Genomic DNA, 17832 nt, shown 5'->3' on the forward strand with positions numbered 1-17832 from the left:
GTGTTATTGCATAGAGATGAAGGGCGAATGTCACACCCTGCGCAATGTGAGTCGCGATGCCTATTGCTATCTTACACTGTCTGTCAATTACTGTGAATAAATGAACAATTACAGATTATAACAACTGTCCATATTTGAGTCTCTTACATTGACTGGTCCCCATGTACATTTAAATCACCATACAGATAAACAGCCTACAATACAGACAAATGTGCAAAATGGGGTTGTTATGGTCAGAGACTTACTTCAGAGACTGTCCTTCTCAAGCAACCGAGGAGCTCTTAGGGGGTCTGGCTAAACTCTTTTATACTGCCTTCAGAAATGGACTAAAATTCTCAACCTCTGACAGCATCTGGTTTGTATATCTGCTTTAATTCCTAATGAGAATATTATACTCATAAGATATTGCATTTCACAATTTCAATTTATGATTCCAGTTCATCACAAGCAATGGTCTCTGAACTTTCACTGCCTAGTAATGGTCTGCCAAAGACATATTGTATTTCATTTGGAAATAAGTGTTATACTCTGGTATGAAAATCATCTTTTAAAAATTGTTTTGGCCAAAACTTAAATACAGATGAATTGACAGATAACTAGGTAATAAAAGTTCAGGATAGAGTGACGGCCAATTTATTTATTTATAACCTAAAAAGGTTGCACTGACCCTGCAACAGAACACCAGTGAGATCACACAGCTCATTAAAAAGAGGACTCTTCTTCTAACCCTAGAATCCTTTTAAATGGGCTAGCATGCAAACTTAAAAATAAAACTGGAAGAAAAATATGGACCATTTGCATGTCCACATGGCTTTTACACAGTACATTAGGATATGTGCTGACACTGAAGGGATTAATCATGCCCATTATTTGAAACAATATTATTAATTAGTGTGTATCCTCTTTTCTGACTTTTATGAGCCCCCCAAAAGTTTAAAAAAATACTGATCAAAACTGTTCAAAAAAGGCCTGATTTTCAAGATTATAGCCTTGTTAGAAAAGTTCTGTATAGAAATTAGGTTTACTGAAATGAGCCTAATACAGAACGCCAGTACTTTAAAGTATGATACATGAGCATGCCCTCATCATTGCCACTTATGGAGGAAATCCATCAAGCAAGAATCCATGACCAAACATAGCCTGAACTTTCTGCTGAGTGAATGTTAATGGGGCTATATAAGAGGCTCCCCCAAGCACTGAGGCTACCCCAGGCACCCTGCATAGGTGAGTACATGATGTTAATTACTTGATATATTTTCGTAGAAACATTCTCATAAAACTAATCACTTATTAGTATTTATAATGTATTTTATTCTGATCTTCAATCATTTCTTAACTACTTGTCTTGTTTTCATCTTTAAGATTCAACTGCCAAACAACTGCCAACCACTTTCCTATACTTGGGAAAAAAGGTAACTTGTGCGAAGTAACTTCTTCTACATGTCACTAGCCTATATAAGATTCAACCAAACTAGAAGAAAAAGAGATAACATTGAAAAATGCCAGGAGATCCAGAGAGCTGCAGTTCACTACAAAATAAGTCATTCATGAAGCATGCCAATGTGAATTTGCAACAGAAATGACAAACATCTAACTTCACAGTAAAACGTCATCATGGGGGATGGAGAGATGGAGTGTTTTGGCCCAGCGGCCATCTACCTCCGCAAGCCAGACAGGGAGAGGATTGAGGCTCAGAACAAACCTTTTGATGCTAAAACAGCCTTCTTTGTGTGCGAGCCTGCTGAGATGTACCTGAAGGGTACACTGAAGAGTAAAGAGGGCGGTAAAGCCACTGTTCAAACTCTGTGCGGAAAAGTAAGTGAAACATGAATTATGAGATTGTTGTTCACCATATTCTGTGGTTTATGAATGAAACTGATTAAAATATGAGATGTACACTAGTTACATTTTCTCAACAATTTGATTTTAGTTAATTTATTTAATTTGCTGAATAAATAAGTGCACTTGTGAGTAAACTGTAGTCATACAGAGGCAGTAATAATTCTTTGCTGTCATGCTGGCTAGGCTAGACATTGACGGGTGAACACTCGCAGGGACGGTGCAATGCATGATTTATTAAATTAAACAGGGGAAAACACAAGAGTGCAGCAATAATCAGTGATAAAGGATAAACAAGACAAACGTGACAAAACAACGTGGGCTGAACCTGAAAGCCACCTGAGGCTGGTAGGTAGCCAGGGAGCAAAGCAAGATGGGGCAAACCAACAGAAGGGAGGAAGAGTAGAACGTAAAACCACTGGCAAGACCAGTAAAACAAAACCGCACTCGTCAGGCATGACTGAACTTACAACACTCGAACTTGAGGGAATCGGACGCCGTATCCCACAGGCGACAAACCGATAAGCCAGGAAGCGAACTTCCCCAGAACATGAACCGGCTCTTAAAGAGTGTACTCTAGCGAACACCATAAACACACCTAGAATCCTCGTAACCTGAAGCCAACATACAGCTCGGCGTGGCAAGAACAATTCTCGGCAACGAGAAGATAGTGTTTGCTCCCTTTATACCCCAGCTCTCAGGTGGCCCAAATCAAGACGTGATACAGATGAACATGCACATGCTGTCAACATAAAAGTCCTTGAACTTGAAGCCTGTGGACCGCGGCTCGGGTCCGCCCTCGGGGTGGGCGTGGCGACGCAGACCTGACAATTGCAATTGGTTGCACTCCTCATTCTGAAGCTTTAGTCTTTTATTTTAAACAAAAAAACATTATAAATTACTTTATCATTACACATTTAAATTATTTAATAAAAATGTATTATTATAATAATAATTATTATTATTAACAATAATAATAATAATAATAATATAATTAATACTTATTCAAAGTAATTATTTAAGAAGTTCATAAAACCTTCATATACAATGTGAGGCCACAGAAAGTTTTTGATTACGTACATATTTTAATATACAATACTTGAATATGAAATAAGCCACTTAATCTTAATCTATTACTTCTAACATGTATGTACTGCACACTGCTGCAAACTCCATATACCTACATAAACTTGATGTAAACTGTGTTCAGGTGACTTTTGTGTAATACTACAATCCTTCTCACTTCACAGACCCTCACAGTTAAGGAAGACGAAATCTTTCCCATGAACCCTCCCAAATTTGACAAAATTGAGGACATGGCCATGATGACCCACCTCAACGAGCCTTGTGTGCTATATAACCTCAAAGAGCGTTACGCAGCATGGATGATCTACGTAAGTTTAAAACTGAAAGACTGAATTAGACTGTTTATAAATGAGAGGTTACTCCATGATAACCTTCTGTTCACATCTTCAGACCTACTCAGGGTTGTTCTGCGTCACTGTGAACCCCTACAAGTGGCTCCCAGTGTATGACGCAGTTGTTGTAACTGGATACAGAGGCAAGAAGAGAATTGAAGCCCCACCCCACATCTTCTCCATCTCTGATAATGCCTATCAGTTCATGCTCACAGGTATGATGCCATTTGTTTTTAAATGGAAAAACAATATTCACAGATCAATTGATGTAAGAGAAGCAAAGTACGACTGTAACCATTCTGACAAAGTGTTTCTGCACTCTTATACTGTAACAATGGAGTATAAGGAATAATGTGCTATATTTTCTTTTAGATCGTGAGAACCAGTCCATCCTGATTACGTAAGTGCAGACATATAACACTATGAAAGCTTTGTTATTGTTGTATTCTTGATTGATGCATCCTCGTTTTAAATATTCAAAGGCTAATTCAGTCACTTAAAGGTTTCTAAAAACATTATTGGTCAAAAACTACTGAGGTTTCACTCCGTATTGTCTTGCTAAACATTCCAAGTCCCTTTCTAATTTTCTTTTCTAATTATGCTGATTTTTCTGATAATTACAAAAAGCTCAAATTGGTCATGTGATAGTTTATTCAATTATGTGAAAGATAAAATAAACTTTCAATTAATGTTTGAAAAAAATCCCTGAAAAGAGTAAGAAAGGGCAAAGTAAGTAAGACTTTACTTCAGGCAACAGTGTTAATCACTGGTTGTTAAATCTCGTTATATCCCCAGTGGAGAATCTGGTGCAGGAAAGACTGTTAACACCAAACGTGTCATCCAGTACTTTGCAACAGTTGCAGTGAGTGGGAAGAAGGCAGAGCCTGTTCCTGGCAAAATGCAGGTAAATGAAAAGACAAACAGGATTTCAAGGAAGATTACAAGGAAGCACTTGTGTGAGAACTCCTCATTAAAATATGTGCTGTGTTCTCTAGGGTTCACTGGAGGACCAAATCATTGCAGCCAACCCCCTGCTGGAGGCTTATGGCAATGCCAAGACCATCAGAAATGACAACTCCTCTCGTTTTGTGAGTACAAACAAATACTGTTAGATCCCCAGATTTACTCTCAGCAAGTGTAATAAAAACGCACAACAAAAGAATAAATAATTAATCTAAACATCCTTTTGGATTTCCAGGGTAAATTCATCAGAATTCATTTTGGGCAAACTGGCAAACTGGCCTCAGCTGATATTGAAACATGTAAGTTTCATTCAGTACAGGTGAAGAATGTTATGTAGTTCTGTACATCATAATGTGACTTCCTAGTTACTTGTAAAACATGGAGATAAACATCAGATTTCTGCAAATCTAAATGGGAATTTGCAATGAAAATACACATGGCAGACATCCAATCGATGTGGAACCTTCACAGAATAGACGTTTCAGTGTCACAGTCTTTTTTCTAAACCATTTTAAGTCACACACAAAGCATTAACAAAATGCTGCATCTAATTAAAATTAACAATGTATCAACAGATCTACTGGAAAAGTCAAGAGTCACTTTCCAGCTGTCTGCTGAGAGAAGCTACCACATCTTCTACCAGCTCATGACTGGACACAAGCCAGAGCTGCTTGGTATGGAATATAAAAGTCTTAGTCTTTTTCATGTAATTTTTGAAAGACTGACTTTATTATTTCTTCCACACAGAGGCACTGCTCATCACCACCAACCCCTATGACTACCATATGATCAGCCAGGGTGAAATCACAGTCAAGAGCATCAATGATGTGGAGGAGTTCATTGCCACAGATGTAAGCACAAGTTCACTAAAATTCATATAGGCATTATTAAATATGTGTCTCATCTTCAACGGTCTATCCACTGTTTCACCAAATCCAGACTGCTATTGACATCCTGGGCTTCACCGCTGATGAGAAAATCAACATCTACAAGCTGACTGGTGCTGTGATGCATCATGGCAATATGAAGTTCAAGCAGAAGCAGAGAGAGGAGCAGGCTGAGCCTGATGGCACTGAGGGTAAACATGTTATTTAGGTCAATCAAGAATGTATGTACTGATAATGTGTTTTTAACATTATTTATACACACTTCTTAATTTCATACTGCAAAAAAATCATAGTAGTGCAGGCAAAAGTCAATCAATACCAATAGCAAGCTCAAACAATACAATTCCCCTCGAGTACCTCTACTGTAATGAGAATTACCATTTATGGATCATGGCAATTGAACAATTGAGGTGCATCAATTCAATTTAAAAAGTGTAACTATATCACACAATTTAGGTGGGTATATTTTGAAGCACAATAGAAAGCTCCATTTTTAAAAACTAACCGTCACTTTTTTTCAGTGGCTGATAAAATCGCCTACCTCTTGGGTCTGAACTCTGCTGACATGCTGAAAGCTGTGTGCTACCCCAGAGTGAAGGTCGGAAATGAGTATGTGACCAAAGGCCAGACTGTACCTCAGGTAATGAGACATTGTGTAACTGACAAAACAAATAAGACTTCAAAAAATCAACACAGGACCAAAGCATATTTTTGGACTCTACAGGTGAACAATTCTGTCATGGCTCTTTGTAAATCTATCTATGAGAAAATGTTCTTGTGGATGGTCGTGCGTATCAATGAGATGTTGGACACAAAGCAGCCAAGGCAGTTCTTCATTGGTGTGCTGGACATCGCTGGATTTGAGATCTTTGATGTAAGTATTTGCTCTTAAATTCTTAAATTCTGATAAACCTTTTTCTCCAGTTCTGCAAATGTCTAATATATTGATCTGCTGTAACAGTTCAACAGCTTGGAGCAGCTCTGCATTAACTTCACAAATGAGAAACTGCAACAGTTCTTTAACCACCACATGTTTGTGCTGGAACAAGAGGAGTACAAGAAAGAGGGAATTGAGTGGGAGTTCATTGACTTTGGTATGGACTTGGCCGCTTGCATTGAGCTGATTGAGAAGGTAAGTTGTGTAGAATCAATGACAACCTTCAAAAAAAACAATAAACAATGCAATGTTGCTTTTACTGGCACTAATAACAGTCTGTCACCATCAGCCAATGGGCATCTTCTCCATCCTGGAAGAGGAGTGCATGTTCCCCAAGGCAACAGACACATCCTTCAAGAACAAGCTGCACGACCAGCATCTTGGCAAAACTAATGCTTTCCAAAAGCCAAAACCAGCCAAGGGTAAAGCAGAAGCTCACTTCTCTCTGGTGCACTACGCCGGCACTGTGGATTACAACATTTCTGGCTGGTTGGACAAGAACAAGGACCCCCTGAATGACTCTGTTGTGCAGCTGTACCAGAAATCAGCAAACAAACTGCTGTCCTTACTGTATTTAACTCATGCAGGTGCTGATGGTAAGGTACAAAATTATATCTGATAGTAAACTTTAGACATACACATCAGGATAACACTGCAGTACCAATGATACTTTCATAATGGTGGATTATATTAATTATCTACAGATGCTGGCGGCAAAGGCAAGAAGGCTGGCAAAAAGAAGGGTGGTTCTTTCCAGACGGTATCTGCATTGTTCAGGGTAAGATTTCATGAGAATTTCATATTATTAGAAAAACATGAATGTATATGAGCTGTATGTGCTGACAATAAAAATCACAATGTGCAAATGTAGCTAAACTGGTGTAAAATAAAACTGCACAGGAGAATCTAGGAAAGCTCATGTCCAACTTGAGGAGCACTCACCCTCACTTTGTGCGCTGCTTGATTCCAAATGAGTCCAAGACTCCAGGTAGGCACTTTCCAAAGTGTATTTTTTGTGAACTAGGAAGACTTTTTAAACTTAAAACTATACAACTATAAATACTAACATACTCTTGCTCCTCCAGGTCTGATGGAGAACTTCTTGGTTATCCACCAGCTGAGGTGTAATGGTGTGCTGGAGGGTATCAGAATCTGCAGAAAGGGCTTCCCCAGCAGAATCCTCTACGCTGACTTTAAGCAAAGGTCGTTTTCTTAATCATACTATTTAAAACTCTAAAACAAATGTAATAATTACTGCTAAACTTAAAAAACGATTATAAATCTTCTTCATTCAGATACAAAGTATTGAATGCCAGTGTCATCCCAGAGGGGCAGTTCATTGACAACAAGAAAGCCTCAGAGAAACTCTTGGGCTCCATTGATGTGGACCACACCCAGTACAAGTTTGGGCACACCAAAGTAAGTGCTTCCATTAATACTAGTTATAAAAAATCTGCAAGAAAGACTAATCATGTCCTTGTTAAGAAATAAATTGTAAAATATTCTGTAAAAAAGCTTCCGTATGAAGCTACTAAAAACCAACATAAAAACAACAGTGCCCCTTTCATATTCAAATTAATCAAAATAATTAAATTAATGTTTGTTTGTTACATACATAGACATACATGGTACAACTGGTAGAGAAATGCTTTCCACTCAGATCAACACAATAAGACATATAAAACAAAAGATCAGGCAAAATTCAGCATATTGACTAGACATAATCATTTTGGAAGAAATTGCATTATGGGCCAAAATCACGTTACACTGGCGCAATATTGGAGCAAGAGAAAACAGCTTTGTAAAAATCCACGCCTCGCTCCGCTCCCACCACTCACATAATTCACCCTGAATATTTTCACATCATCTGTACATAGGTGTTCTTCAAAGCTGGTCTGCTGGGTACCCTTGAGGAGATGCGAGATGAGAAATTGGCATCTCTGGTGACCATGACTCAAGCTCTTTGCCGTGGCTACCTTATGAGGAGAGAGTTTGTCAAGATGATGGAGAGGAGGTATATTTGGATTGAGGCAAACATGCAGAAACCCTTTAAATGGAATTGCTACAAACTAAAATAAAACAGACGTAGCACTAAATAAGATGTATGCCTAACTGGGTCATTTTCAATTGCAGAGAGTCCATCTATTCCATTCAGTACAACATCCGCTCATTCATGAATGTGAAACACTGGCCATGGATGAAGCTGTACTTCAAGATCAAGCCTCTGCTGAAGAGTGCAGAGACAGAGAAAGAAATGGCTACCATGAAGGAGAATTATGAGAAAATGAAGGAGGATCTGGCAAAGGCACTGGCCAAGAAGAAAGATCTTGAGGAGAAGATGGTGTCACTTCTTCAGGAGAAAAATGACCTGCAACTGCAAGTTACATCTGTAAGTATTTAATGTCAAGTTGTAAAACTTTGAAGCATGTTGGTTAATGTTTACTGGTACTAAAATCATTACATTTACAGGAATCTGAGAACCTCTCAGACGCTGAGGAAAGGTGTGAGGGCCTCATCAAGAGTAAGATCCAGCTTGAAGCCAAACTCAAAGAGACAAATGAGAGACTGGAGGATGAGGAGGAAATCAATGCGGAGCTGACCGCCAAGAAGAGGAAACTGGAGGATGAGTGCTCTGAGCTGAAGAAGGATATTGATGATCTGGAGCTCACCTTGGCTAAAGTGGAGAAGGAGAAACATGCCACTGAGAACAAGGTTAATATTTATGATATAAAATAATATTTCAAATATTCAGAGAGTAATATAAACAGATACACCATTTGGCACTAATGCTTTAAAAATGTCTTTACACAGGTGAAGAACTTGACTGAGGAGATGGCCTCTCAGGATGAGAGCATTGCCAAGCTCACCAAGGAGAAGAAGGCCCTCCAAGAGGCACACCAGCAGACTCTGGATGATCTCCAGGCAGAGGAAGACAAAGTCAACACTCTGACTAAATCCAAGACAAAGCTTGAACAACAAGTGGATGATGTAAGACCTAACTAAAATAAAATAAGTGTAATAATGGACAGTTACGTCCCTTTGTTTAAAAATGCAGCTCATGGTTTTCATAAATTACAGCTTGAAGGTTCACTGGAGCAAGAGAAGAAACTCCGTATGGACCTTGAGAGAGCCAAGAGGAAGCTTGAGGGTGACTTGAAACTGGCCCAGGAGTCCATAATGGATCTGGAGAATGACAAGCAGCAGTCTGAGGAAAAGATCAAGAAGTATGTATCACCATAGAGTGTAGACTACAAATGAATTTGTCAGTATTTTTAGACTCCAGTCACTGACAAATGCTAAATAGTTTTCCTGATGCATTTTTTAAACAGGAAGGACTTTGAAACTAGCCAACTTCTGAGCAAGATTGAGGATGAACAGTCTTTGGGTGCTCAGCTTCAGAAGAAGATTAAGGAACTCCAGGTATATCATCTCTGGAGATTTTTATGGGGAATTTGGTAACATTTGATATTCTGATGTCAGTTAATGTTTAAAGACTGAATACGTGTCTTTCAGGCTCGTATTGAGGAGCTGGAGGAGGAAATTGAAGCTGAGCGTGCAGCTCGAGCTAAAGTTGAGAAGCAGAGAGCTGATCTCTCCAGGGAACTTGAAGAGATCAGTGAGAGGCTCGAGGAGGCTGGTGGTGCCACTGCTGCTCAGATTGAGATGAATAAGAAGCGTGAGGCTGAGTTCCAGAAGCTGCGCCGTGATCTAGAAGAATCCACTCTGCAGCATGAAGCCACAGCTGCTGCTCTCCGCAAGAAACAAGCTGACAGTGTTGCTGAGCTTGGAGAGCAGATCGACAACCTTCAGAGGGTCAAACAGAAGCTGGAGAAAGAGAAGAGTGAATATAAGATGGAGATAGATGACCTGTCCAGCAACATGGAGGCTGTGGCAAAAGCAAAGGTGTGTTTATTTGACATTGGGGTGAAAAGCCTAACTTTCTCAAATGGAAATTTGAGAATAAATTGTTTTATCCACATCTATGCAAAACCAACTTTGATGGAATGTGTCTGAAGGATTGCACAACATAAAGCATATGGGACACACCGCAACATTTTTGAATGAAAAGCTCATTAATGTAAGGTATCACTGTGTTTCTTCATTTCATGTACACACATAGGCAAATCTAGAGAAGATGTGTCGTACTCTTGAGGACCAGCTGAGTGAACTCAAAGCTAAAAGTGATGAACACGTCCGTCAACTGAATGACATCAGTGCACAAAGAGCACGACTTCAGACTGAGAATGGTAATTAGAGCCACAATAACTAAAGAGGGGAAATAATTCAGTGCAATCTGTCATTTCTCAACTAACCTGCTCAAACCTTTTCCAAGGGGAATTTGGCCGTCAGCTGGAGGAGAAGGAAGCACTTGTTTCTCAGCTGACCAGAGGAAAACAAGCTTACACACAGCAGATTGAGGAACTCAAGAGACAAATTGAGGAGGAAGTTAAGGTACTATTAAAATGCAATATTGCCAATTTGACCCAACTTTAACACCCAAGCACCCAATTTCACAAATTAATGACTGAAAAAAATGGGTGCTAAATTTTAGGCGAAGAACGCCCTGGCTCATGCTGTACAATCAGCTCGTCATGACTGTGACCTGCTCAGAGAGCAGTTTGAGGAGGAGCAGGAGGCCAAGGGTGAGCTTCAGCGTGGAATGTCCAAGGCCAACAGTGAGGTGGCTCAGTGGAGAAGCAAATATGAGACCGATGCCATCCAGCGTACTGAGGAGCTTGAGGAGTCCAAGTAAGTGAATTAGGGACAGTAATAACAGATAGACATATGATACAAATTTAAAATAAATCAAAATGTAACATTACACGACTTGACTTTCTCAGGAAAAAGCTTGCCCAGCGTCTGCAGGATGCTGAGGAATCTATTGAAGCTGTGAACTCCAAGTGTGCCTCTCTGGAGAAGACCAAGCAGAGACTGCAGGGTGAAGTGGAAGACCTCATGATTGATGTTGAGAGAGCCAATGCATTAGCTGCAAACCTTGACAAGAAGCAAAGGAACTTTGACAAGGTGAAGGGCTTGCCAAATCATCATTAACCATCTACATGTTAAAATGGACATTTCATTATACTTGTCATTTTCAGGTGCTGGCAGAATGGAAGCAGAAGTATGAAGAAGGTCAGGCTGAGCTGGAAGGAGCTCAGAAAGAGGCTCGCTCTCTCAGCACTGAGCTCTTTAAGATGAAGAACTCATATGAGGAAGCTCTTGACCAGTTGGAGACCCTCAAGAGAGAGAACAAGAATTTGCAGCGTATGTACCTCAGAAATGAACACAGAAAGATTATCTCTAGAGCTTGGTAGATCTTAAATAAGAAACATATTCCTCTTACTTCTGCAGAGGAGATCTCTGACCTGACTGAACAGATTGGTGAGACTGGAAAGACCATCCATGAACTGGAGAAGGCAAAGAAGACAGTGGAGACGGAGAAATCAGAAATCCAGACTGCTCTTGAAGAAGCTGAGGTGAAGTTTACACATAACCTTAATGAGTTTAAGTTGCAGGAATCTGAATTTGCAATTTACCAATATTTTACATCATTCTTTAGGGCACACTTGAACATGAGGAGTCCAAGATTCTTCGTATTCAGCTGGAGCTCAACCAAGTAAAGAGTGAGATTGACAGGAAGCTGGCTGAGAAGGATGAGGAGATGGAGCAGATTAAGAGGAACAGTCAGAGAGTTATTGAGTCCATGCAGAGCACTTTGGACTCTGAGGTCAGGAGCAGGAACGATGCCCTCAGGGTCAAAAAGAAAATGGAGGGAGATCTTAACGAGATGGAAATTCAGCTGAGCCATGCCAACCGTCAGGCTGCTGAGGCCCAGAAACAGCTCAGAAACGTCCAAGGACAGCTCAAGGTAAACCTCCAAGATCTTCTTGCAATCATTTAGAAACTTTGTGGAGGAAGACATTCAGAAAACCTTTTTTACTTTCACATCAGGATGCCCAACTGCACCTTGACGATGCTGTTAGAGGACAGGAAGACATGAAGGAGCAGGTTGCCATGGTGGAGCGCAGGAATAACCTGATGCTGGCCGAGATTGAGGAGCTGAGATCTGCACTGGAACAGACAGAGAGAGGCCGCAAAGTGGCTGAACAGGAGCTGGTGGATGTCAGTGAACGTGTGGCACTGCTGCACTCTCAGGTACGTTCAACAATCTTAGAACCTTACATTTACTTTTATAATCATCTTCAAATGATTAAATACTGTTTTCTTTTTCTACAGAATACCAGTCTAATCAACACCAAGAAGAAGCTTGAGGCTGATCTGGTCCAGATCCAAGGTGAGGTGGATGATACAGTCCAGGAAGCCAGAAATGCTGAAGAGAAGGCTAAGAAGGCCATTACTGATGTGAGTGTTAAACCACATAGATCTTCTGCCTATGTGATTCACAATGACAACACTAAACCCACTTCCTGGCTCATTCTTAAGGCTGCCATGATGGCAGAGGAGCTGAAGAAAGAACAGGACACCAGTGCTCATCTGGAAAGGATGAAGAAGAACCTTGAGGTTACCGTCAAAGATCTGCAGCATCGCCTGGATGAGGCTGAGAACCTTGCCATGAAGGGTGGAAAGAAACAGCTCCAGAAACTTGAGTCTAGGGTATGTTCTATCAACAGTGCATTAAAGAACCTGTGATTTTGTGACCTTCACTAATTCAGATTTGTTCTAGGTGCGTGAGCTGGAGACAGAGGTTGAAGCTGAGCAGAGACGTGGTGCCGATGCTGTTAAAGGAGTTCGTAAATATGAGAGGAGAGTGAAAGAGCTCACCTACCAGGTACAGAAATATAAAAACAGACTGGCTTTAAGAATAATTTTACATAAAGTAAACCCTTAAATTAGAACATCCTTTTCAGACTGAGGAAGACAAGAAGAATGTGAATAGACTGCAGGATCTGGTGGATAAGCTTCAGCTCAAAGTAAAGGCATATAAGAGACAGGCTGAGGAAGCTGTAAGTGTGCATCGTATAATCTGCTTCATGTGGTGCATTACAATACATGACACAAATACACAGATGAACATGCAGATACTGTACTCATACTAAAAACACTAAAATAGGTGATGTTTTTTACTCACAGGAGGAGCAGGCCAACACTCACCTGTCCAGGTACAGGAAGGTGCAGCATGAAATGGAGGAGGCTCAGGAGCGTGCTGACATCGCTGAATCCCAGGTCAACAAGCTGAGAATCAAGAGCCGCGATGCTGGAAAGGTACATTTTACTTGGTCAAAAATGTATTCCAACAGTGGAATTTTAATTAACATCACAGTAATACATGTTTTAACATGGTTAGTTTTGAGTTAAAATAATTCCTTGTTCTTCTCCACTTGTTGTTCTAATTCGTTAGATAACTTTATCAAATCACTCTTAGCTCAAGATGTCATTAAAAACCACAATAGACTTTATAAGATTTAGAGTTTTGCTAATAAAGGATACTTGTGTTTCAGGGCAAGGAGGTGGCAGAATAATGGATGAAGACCATACCAGACACTAACAAGCAATGATATAATATCCATTTCTTGTTCAATGTCCAATTTCACAATTTCAGTTCAATAAAACTGCAGCAAAAACCATCAGTTGTTTGTATGTTTGTTAAAGAAAATTCAGAAGGATCACTCATGCACTTATTGCAATATCCTCATGCAAGTGTTTACAGTTGACATAATGAAACACATAACGCTCATTCAAATATAAAAAGTTAGATTCCCTTGTTGTTTTGAAGCTCTGCTTCACATTTTTGTTTCCCCTCGTTTGTTCAGCGCTGATTCGTACTTTTGTTTTCTTCACATTTTTTCCTGAGCTCTGCTCATCTGTTTTCCTTGACAATTGAGCAGTCTAAGTGACTGGAAGCCCTCAGCCTCATCTTAAATCTTAAACCTCAGCTGTGACCAACCTAAGTTTAACAAATAACTCTTATGCTGTTAATAAACAGCCTTACCATTTCAAGTTGATTTAAGGTTTCTTAAACTTTTTGTTTAAGGTTTTCTCCATTGTTTTTACATTAAATTTAACAGTATTTTTATTCCTTTTAACATGTAGCCACATTGAGAATTGAATTGAAGAGGATTGATCCCACTCTACCACAGAATCTACTTGATTTTTTTTATATCTTAAAACACTTTTGTCTTATGAGAAGTGGTATTATCATTTTCTCAAATACCATTAGTCATGACATTCATGAAAGCTATATAAATTATCTTATAAATTGTCTGTTAACAATAACTAGAATGTATTTTACTGAGTAGGGCATCACTCCGTAAAATACATTGTAACATTGTCCACATGTAACACTGTGCTTACACCGCTGAGTGCTGATTCAAAGTCATCACAGCAAAGAGTTGTGAAGATGAAGTGGTAATAGGTGACAAAACTCATATACATGTGCATACATTTCCATCTAAGGGTGTTTTTCTGGACCTGGGAGCAATTGCTCCACCAGTATGGTTAAATGTGAAAGCTGTTTTCAAGCCCCAGAGTGGTCCAGAGCACTGATCTCTGGTCCTCCTGAAATTGGTGCTCTGGGGTTTGCTTCAAATGGACTCTGGTGCATCCAACAAGAACAGCAGACAGCACATGTTAAAGGGAACAATGCTATGTGATTCCATGACCACAGAAGAAATAAACAAGGCAAGTGTTCATGATGAAGTGAGTGCAGCTCAATACTCTCACACATCTGAAGGCATGTATTTAAAACCCAGCAACTCATCACTGGGACACTTAATGTGTAAAAGTTTTGTCCTTGTCAATAAAAATAATAAACAAAACCTATGTAAATAAACTGTACCACATCTCTTTACTAAAAAAGCATATGTAATTTGATTGAAGAACTGCAACACTGTCAGCAAACACAATACATCTGTCAATTACTGTGAATAAATGAACAGTTACAGATTACAACAACTTTTCATATTTGAGTCGCTTACATGGACGCTTACTAGTCTCTGTGTATACTTAAATCACCATACAGATAAACAGCCTACAATACAGACAAATGTGCAAAATGGGGTTGTAATGATCAGAGACTTCCTTCTCAAGCAACCGAGGAGCTCTTAGGGGGTCTGGCTAAACTCTTTTATACTGCCTTCAGAAACTACTAGACTAAAATTCTCAACCTCTGACAGCATTTGGCTTCTATATCTGCATTAATTCCTAATGAGAATATTAAACTAAGATATTGCATTTCACAATTTCAATTTATGATTCCAGTTCATCACAAACAATGACCTCTGAACTTTCACTGTCTAGTAACGGTCACCATAATCTTAAGAAATCTTTATTGTTTACATCTTCAGACCTATTCAGACACTTGCTCTATGTCATTGTGAACTCCTACAAGTGGCTGCCAGTGTGTAATGTAGTTGTTGAAGCTGGATACAGAGGCAAGAAGAGAACTGAAGCCCCACTGATATCAAATATCAAAGGCCAGACTGTACCTCAGGTGACAAGCTAATTTGTAAACAAAATCACAAGGTCTTTAATAGTCTTGCACTGTGGTCTACAACATTGGTGTCTGGTTAGACAAGAACAAGGACCCTGTGAATGATGTTGTGCAGCTGTACCAAGCAAACTGCTGGCCTTACTGTACGCCACTCATGCATCTGCTGACGGTAACTTGAAAAAAAATATTTCTACATAAATACAAAATTATATCTGATGGTAAACTTTAGACATAGTAATTAATTATCTGCAGATGCTGGAAAGGCGGCAAGAAGGGTCAAAAGAAGGGAGGCTCTTTCCAGACAATATCTGCTCTGTTCAGGGTAAGATTGTATCACACTTTCATATTATTATTAGAAAGCTATGGTTTTGAATGAGGACAATGACAGAGAAAAGGAACATCGAATGCGCTGCACAATGAAGCAAGCAGGTGTCAGTGCTAGACTATATTGTAAATTGATGAGTTAGTAGAACCTATTGGCTAAAGGGCTGCATTGAGAAGAGCAGTACAATAAGGTTCCAAGTGTTTTGTTAAATGCAGTGTTGTCAAATCCACTGCTAAGTTAAACCAAGTTATCTGAGGAAGTGAATAATAGTAGTAAAGGCAAACTAACCTTTTTTAAACCACCTAAACCTTAGTTAGCTTGTTAGCGTTATGGCTTGTTTACTTACATTTTTATAAAAGACCAGGTGATGCAAATGTATAATTTACAACAGGAGCAGTGGGTTCTTGCATGCATCTGAACATTAAAATATTTAATGCCCACAAAGCAGGAGAAGGCTATTGAAAGTTATAAAGTAGTTAATGGTATAATCTCATGAGCAAGCACCACAATAGAGGTGGTAGTGACAGTGACAAGGACAAACTCCCTCATACTAAGAGGAAGAAACCTTGGGAGAAACCAAGACTCAGTCCGAGGAACCCATCGGCCTTAGGTCAACCCGCACAGCACAAACAAACAAACAAATACAAAAACAATATAAAAACAATACACAAAGAACTAGACAGAGAGAAAATGAAGAGCTTTAGATAATAAATCAATCAATGCTAAAAAAAGAGCATCCCACAAGAGCAGTACACAGTATTGCATTAACCTTTTAAGTTAAAGGGCACAGTGCTATATTCCTTGACCATCCAAAAAATAAAGATGCATGGCTCTAAAAATAAACGATGCAAGTGTTCACTCACAGGGCTGAAAGGTCTCTTAGTCTGGAGAGCAGCTGAAGACTCTCACACACCTGACCATTAAAGCAGGCATTTGAAACCCAGTAATTACTGGAACCCAATCACCACTGTAACACTGTGTGTTAAATTATTGTCCCAGTGTTACGGGCACAACACTTATAGTTTAATGATCAGAAAAAAAAGACACTTTAATGCATGATCGAACTAGAACATTAAGGGCATGATGTTCGATAACTGTTAAATAAACACTTTCACACTGCATTAAAAGTAGTGTCTATGCATCTTTGTATTCAGTTTTGGTGCTGTACGATGACTGACTTGCCATTAATGGCAATTTTTTGAGAAAAAATTTGTAATTGACATTATAATGAGCTCATGAATGAAAATTATTGAAAAGCTAATAGAAAACGTTATTCTAATTTAATTTAATGAATTAAATGAAAAATTTAAAGTCATTATACTTTAACTCTTTATCTATTGTCAGATAATGTAAAAAATGTAGAACAATACATGCACAACAATATACACAAATTACAGCAACTGTCCCTAGTGACCTTTGTACACAGGCCTGACTCCATCTAATACAGAATTAATGAACATTAAAGCTAAAGAAAGTCTTGACAAATAGGTTTAGATGTTCAGAGACTTACTTCAGAGACTGCCATTGTCAAGCATCTGAGAAACTCTTAAGGGGACTGGCTAAAATCTTTTATACTGCCTTCAGAAAGGACTAAAATTCTCAACCCATGACAGCATGGTCTTCTATATCTGCATTATTTCCAAATGAGCATATTAAACTTAGATATTGCATTTCAGAATTTCAATTTATGATTCCAGCTCACTCCAAGCAATGGCCTCTGAACTTTCACTGCCTAGTAATGTCTGCCAAGGACATATTATATTTCATTTGGAAATAAGCGTTATAAACTGCTATTAGTAATAAATCTTTATTTTTATTATAAAATGAATACTCTGGTTTCCAAAATAGGCAGCACTCAGCTCTCTCAGGATTCTTAGTATTTAAGGTCAGTCAGTTGGTTTAATAATAGAATACAAAAAATTCAAAACCCACTCAAAGTTTGGTACTCAGATGAGATACAAACTTTGTACCAAATAATACATGTATTTTAATTCCTTTTGTGTTTATATCAC

At 39.0% G+C, this 17832-nt stretch overlaps 1 protein-coding gene across 1 annotated transcript; it reads left to right on the top strand.

Moving 5' to 3' along the window:
* Positions 1-1614: 1614 nt before the first annotated feature.
* On the top strand, positions 1615-13525 carry LOC140543087 (myosin heavy chain, fast skeletal muscle-like). The gene is made up of 39 exons (XM_072666102.1): positions 1615-1815; positions 3090-3233; positions 3316-3472; positions 3630-3657; positions 4053-4161; positions 4253-4345; positions 4456-4519; positions 4796-4894; positions 4968-5071; positions 5160-5298; positions 5629-5747; positions 5832-5981; positions 6069-6239; positions 6334-6640; positions 6749-6822; positions 6945-7032; positions 7130-7247; positions 7340-7463; positions 7922-8058; positions 8178-8433; positions 8514-8756; positions 8856-9032; positions 9123-9268; positions 9374-9464; positions 9558-9947; positions 10165-10291; positions 10378-10496; positions 10597-10793; positions 10886-11069; positions 11144-11309; positions 11397-11521; positions 11605-11913; positions 11997-12200; positions 12282-12407; positions 12489-12659; positions 12730-12834; positions 12914-13009; positions 13137-13268; positions 13505-13525. The coding sequence occupies exons 1-39, from the start codon at positions 1615-1617 to the stop codon at positions 13523-13525; spliced, it is 5811 nt and encodes a 1936-aa protein (XP_072522203.1).
* The last annotated feature ends 4307 nt before the right edge of the window (positions 13526-17832 follow it).

Source organism: Salminus brasiliensis, chromosome 21 (genome assembly GCF_030463535.1).
Source record: "Salminus brasiliensis chromosome 21, fSalBra1.hap2, whole genome shotgun sequence".
In the NCBI taxonomy this organism is placed as follows: Eukaryota; Metazoa; Chordata; class Actinopteri; order Characiformes; family Bryconidae; genus Salminus; species Salminus brasiliensis.